The sequence below is a fragment of the Aquarana catesbeiana genome, linkage group LG12, assembly GCF_042186555.1.
Source record: "Aquarana catesbeiana isolate 2022-GZ linkage group LG12, ASM4218655v1, whole genome shotgun sequence".
Lineage (NCBI taxonomy): Eukaryota > Metazoa > Chordata > Amphibia > Anura > Ranidae > Aquarana > Aquarana catesbeiana.
In genome coordinates, this window is record NC_133335.1 from 100575127 (window position 1) to 100581126 (window position 6000).

Sequence of the window (6000 nt, forward strand, 5' to 3'; positions counted from 1 at the left end):
TATATATATATATACACACATTTTTTTTTTTTTTTAGGCCCCCACCCCTACATACAGTATCTCACAAAAGTGAGTACACCCCTCACACTTTTGTAAATATTTTATTCTTTTCATGTGACAACACTGAAGAAATGACACTTTGCTACAATGTAATGTAGTGAGTGTACAGCTTGTATAACAGTGTAAATTTGCTGTCCCCTCAAAATAACTCAAAACAGCCATTAATGTCTAAACCGCTGGCAACAAAAGTGAGTACACCCCTAAGTGAAAATGTCCAAATTGGGCACAATTAGCCATTTTCCCTCCCTGGTGTCATGTGACTTGTTAGTGTTACAAGGTCTCAGGTGTGAATGGGGAGCAGGTGTGTTAAATTTGGTGTTATCACGCTCACTCTCTCATACTGGTCACTGGAAGTTCAACATGGCACCTCATGGCAAAGAACTCTCTGAGGATCTGAAAAAAAAAAAAAAAAAGTTGCTCTACATAAAGATGGCCTAGGCTATAAGAAGATTGCCAAGACCCTGAAACTGAGCTGCAGCATGGTGGCCAAGACCGTACAGCGGTTTAACAGGACGGGTTCCACTCAGTACAGGCCTCATCCTCATGGTGAACCAAAGAAGTTGAGTGCACATGCTCAGCGTCATATCCAGAGGTTGTCTTTGGGAAATAGACGTATGAGTGCTGCCAGCATTGCTGCAGAGGTTGAAGGGGTGAGGGGGGTCACCCTGTCAGTGCTCAGACCATACGCCGCACACTGCATAAAATTGGTCTGCATGGCTGTTGTCCCAGAAGGAAGCCTCTTCTAAAGATGATGCACAAGAAAGCCCGCAAACAGTTTGCTGAAGACAAGCAGCTACAAGCATTTGCCGGTAAATTACAGTCATGAACATGATTTTTTTTCTGCTTTTAAAAAATGGAGAAGCAGTTTAACCTTAAGCTGCGCAGAGTGTTTTTCACTGTCAGGGTGATAAGGATGTGGAACTCTCTTCCACAATTGGTGGTGGCAGCGGGAAGTAATTATATTTTTAAAAGACTCTTGGACATGCATCCTAGTGAACACAATATACAGCGATATGGGAAATGATTACTGACATTGACACACATACACCTACACAGCTTAAACTGGATGGACTATGGTCTTTATTCAACCTTATCTACTACGAAACTAGGAAGTGAGTTACTAGCTGGAATAACAGTTGAAAATCAATGTTAAAAAAAAAAAAAAAATCTCTAAGGCCCCTTTTACACTGGGTGGGCTCTGGCAGTAGATCCGCTTTCTTAGTTGGGGGGGGGGGGGGGGGGTAGGCTGCCTCTACGGATCCCACTGAGCAGGCAGATGACAGGTCTGTGCCCTACTCCTTTGAATTCTCTCGTCACTACAGATATAAAGCAAAAAAACGAAAAACCCACCATTGATTCAACCCCACTTTCGGAACATTCCAAAAATCAATCATTTTCAAACAAAATTCTACTTGTGTGTACCCACCATTGCCTATCGTTAGGTCACTGGCCCTTTGCTGATAGACATAGCAAGCTACAGAGCCCCCCAAAATTCCTTGCAATGAACAACACAGAAGTAAGTTGATACTATTAGATGAACCTGTAGGTGAACCTGTTTTCATTCTGACTAACTATGTAACTATGGTGCTTAGGAATGCCTTTCATTGGTATATTAAAAAAAAAAAAAAAAAAATAGAGTTGGATCATATCTGGGTCACATTGAATCCATTTTACTGCAAAAAATAATATAGCATTGAACAGTCCTAACTATAATTTCAAAAAATTGACGGCATTACTGAAATATAAATTAAACGCATCAACACTGCATACAAGATTAATATGTAAAGTCCAGTAAATAAACAATGCTTGCCAAGAGGACCATTATTGGGCTAAATGCAGCAATTACTGCAAAGGAGACCAGTGCACTAAGTAGAAGACCCAAAGCACATGTGCAACACTTCGGATTGAAAGTGACAAACTCTGTATTGAAGAAAAAAAAAAAAAAAAAAAAAAAAAGCTATCCAAGTACGTATTCTTAACTCAAAAAAGTCCCTTCAACTGTATTCAGCCTCCTCCAATTTTTTATTTTATATATATATATATATATATATATATATATATATATATATATATATATAAAAAAATGTTTTTCTCTTCTTACACACACAAGATGATTTACCGAGAGAGAGTGCAAAATCTGGTGCAGCTCTGCTTAAAAACCAGCTTCCATTTTTTTTTTTTTGTCAAAGCTTAGCCGCTTCCCGCCGGCCGTCAAATGACGGCTGGGTGGCGAGGCTCTTGTTCTGAGAGGCCGTCATATGACATCCACCTAAAACGACCACTCTCGCACTATCGCGCCAATCGGTGGTGTGTCAGTCTGACATGCCGCTACACCAATCTCGGTAAAGAGCCTCTGACAGAGACTCTTTACCACGCGAACAGCCGTGTCCAATCACTGATCACGATGTAAACAGGAATAGCCGTTGATCGGCTTTTCCTCACTCATGTCTGACAGACACGACTGGAGGAGAGGCGATCGGCTGCTCTCCTGACAGGGGGGGTCTGTGCTGATTGTTTACCAGCGCAGCCCCCCCTTGGATGCTCACCAAGTATGCCACCCTAGACCACCAGGGAAATGGCAATCAGTGCCCAGGAAGCTGCCAATCAGTCCATCAGTGCAGCCTTTCAGTGCCCATCAGTGCCCACCAAAGCCCATTGTCAGTGCCACCTCATCGGTGCTGCCTTATCAGTGCCCATCGGTGAAAGAAGAAAACGTACTTATTTAGAAAATTTTATACCAGAAAGAAACATTTTTATTTTTCTCAACAATTTTTTTTTTTTTAATTTGTTTAGCAAAAAATAAAAAATGCAGAGGTGATCAAATAGATGTATTGAGGTGGTTAAAGGGGTTGTAAAGTTAGGTAACGCATTAAGATAAAGAACCTTCTGCGTGTAGCAGCCCCGCTAATGCTTACCCGATCCCCATCTCTATCCAGCGAGTGCCTCGGCCGTCCGGGACTCTCCCTCCTGATTGGCTGAGACACAGCAGCGGTGCCATTGGCTCCCTCTGCTGTCAATTAAAGTCATTTAGCCAATCTGGAGAGAGATAGGATGGGGTCCGAACCGAAGCTACAGAATGGACACACGGAGCTGCAGCTTGGCTTGGGTGCCCCTATAGCAGGCTGCTTGCTGTGGGGGCACTCAACAGGAGGGCGGTGCCAGGAGCACTGAAGAGGGACCCGAGAAGAGGAGGATTCGGGCTGCTCTCTGCAAATCTAGTACACAGAGCAGGTAAGTATAACATGTTTGTTATTTTTTTATAGCAAAATAATAAATTAGACTTTACAATCACTTTAATTGAACAAGCTGAAGTTGGAAGCTGATTGTAAAATCTGGTGCAGCTGTGTATAATAGCCAATCTCCAGTTTTAGTAAATGAATCCCGTAGTGTGTGTAGAGCAGTGCACATGACTAACGTGCACTAATCTTTCTAAACAAACCAAACTGAAGGGGGGAAAGGGGGAGGTTTGGGAGCTTTTGGAGAATGTTACCAGGAGACACAAAAAACAGAGTAAGAAACGATTTCATGAAAAATGGATTATAGGGTCATTAAGTAATAGATGCATATGGATTCTTTTTGAAAAATAAGGATAATGTTTGGTGTCACTTTTATTTTATATAGAATATTTTTAGAGAATAAGGATATCCTTTAGTGTACTTTATTCAATTTTTTAAATTTTTATTTATTAATGATTTTATAAATGGATTATTTTTGGAGAAGGATATTGTTTAGTGTACTTTTATTCAATTATAATAAATAAAGGGTCTGGAGGATATTAGTTATGAGGAAAGGTTGCGAGCACTGAACTTATTCTCTCTGGAGAAGAGACGCTTGAGAGGGGATATGATTTCAATTTACAAATACCGGACTGGTGACCCCTCAATAGGGATAAAACTTTTTCGCAGAAGAGAGTTTACCAAGACTCGTGGCCACTCATTAAAATTAGAAGAAAAGAGGTTTAATCTTAAACTACGTAGAGGGTTCTTTACTGTAAGAGCGGCAAGGATGTGGAATTCCCTTCCACAGGCGGTGGTCTCAGCGGGGAGCATTGATAGCTTCAAGAAACTATTAGATAAGCACCTGAATGACCACAACATACAGGGATATACAATGCAATACTGACACATAATCACACACATAGGTTGGACTTGATGGACTTGTGTCTTTTTTCAACCTCACCTACTATGTAACTATGTAACTATATATATATATAGGAAAAAAAAATATTATTTTACAAATAACTATAAGGATATTGTTTAGTGTACTTTTATTCAATTATATAGGAAAAAAAAATATTATTTTACAAATAACTATAAGGATATTGTTTAGTGTACTTTATTCAACATCTTTTTTTATAAACTGATTTGTTTTTAGAAAAATAAGGCTAACTTTTTTTTTAAATGGATATTTTATATATGGATCATTTTTGGAGGAGAATAAGGATATCGTTTAGTGTCACTTTAAATATAAACTGTGTATAAAGTATGAAAACTGCAGTAAAACTGTTAAATGTTTTATAATTATAGTCCTTCTTTTTTATTGGCACCATTGTATAATTAAGCTGATCAGCAACTTACCGATTTTGCCTTGTTAATGAGGGATCTGATGAGATCCTTGATTTCGTTGTTTCTGTGCTTTTGGAAGATAACTTGTACCTCTGTCCCTTTACTGCGGGTGAGCAGAGGGATTTCAGGCCAGCCCAGCTCCAAAACGGGCACATCGATGTCAGACATTAAAGGAAAGTAGGTGCCGGACGTCAACTCGGAAAGACAGTTGTCAACGTCACCATCGCCATCCTTCTCCAACCCCGTGTCTTGGGATTTGCTGGTAACGTCGGTATTCCTGCAGATGTATTCTATATCTAAACTTGAGAGGAAGGGCAGTTCTTTCTCCTCGGTCAGTGCTTGGAAGTATGCCTTTTCTCCTTGCTCCACCAGAGCATCAGTCGCCAATCGGGCAGACTCATTGTAATTGAGAACTAGCGGGGAACTTTGTCTCCAAGGGTTCTTCAGCTCTTCCACTCTACTTTTCAGTTGGCCAACGGACCTCACTCCTCTTCTTACCTCCGGATTGAGCATGGCTGCCGGTCCGGATGAACTGCGCGCTTCCCAAAACTGATGCACCCAGCTTGGGATTCTGCCTAGTGGTGGTTTCTGTTAAGCCTTGTATACAAGATCAGCTGTCTAAATAGCTTTCAGTCTATTTGTCACTAGAGAAGATCAGATTGGCTGTGTTTCCATACGCTCTTTCCTGTCATTGTGGATAGACTTCCTCATACTGCTGCTAACTCTTTTAACTGCCTAGCTTTGTACTCTCACAGCCCAACATTTCCCTTCCCCCATCCAGCTACCTGTTTGTTGAGTTTTCTTCACCCCTCCTCAAATGTTGTAGCAGTTACTATCCAACTTGTTCCAGCAGGCTGTAGATAAGCCCGGATGACAACACGCTGCCCTTTTTATTGGACTATTCAAAGCTCAATCAATCAGATGGTCGCTCTAGTTACTGTGCAACACAAAAGTGTTCAGACGGTGGAACGTCAATGTGGAAAGTGAATCTCTAATAATGTTTGTGTTATTCAACAACATGGTTCAGTGCTGTCCGACACACTTTTTTATTTGCACTCGAGCAAGTCACATTCATACATTTTCAATACATTTGATGATTTGACGAATGTCATTTGAAAGTACTCCACAATTTCATTTGATTTTTTTCTGAATGAAAACCACATACACTGTAAGGGTGGATTCACATCTATGCATGTTTAGTGCTTTTTGCATTTTGCAGATTTGTGCTACAGAACGTGTTCCATAGGAAACCATGTTAAATGGACTGTAGCGCAAATCTGCAAAATGCAAAAAGCACTAAAAATGCATAGGTGTGAATCCAACCTAAGGCTCGATTCACACCTATGCATGTTGCTTTTGAGCGTTTTTGGAGTTT

At 40.5% G+C, this 6000-nt stretch overlaps 1 protein-coding gene across 1 annotated transcript in view; it reads right to left on the reverse strand.

Annotated features, from left to right (window-relative positions):
• Positions 1-5476, reverse strand: part of FAM83C (family with sequence similarity 83 member C) — a 92056-nt gene extending 86580 nt beyond the window's left edge. Inside the window, exon 1 of the mRNA XM_073608227.1 lies at positions 4638-5476. Within this exon, the coding sequence (XP_073464328.1) occupies positions 4638-5138 (501 nt within the window). The 5' untranslated portion in view covers positions 5139-5476. The remainder of the gene's footprint in view (positions 1-4637) is intronic.
• Between the last annotated feature and the right edge of the window lie 524 nt (positions 5477-6000).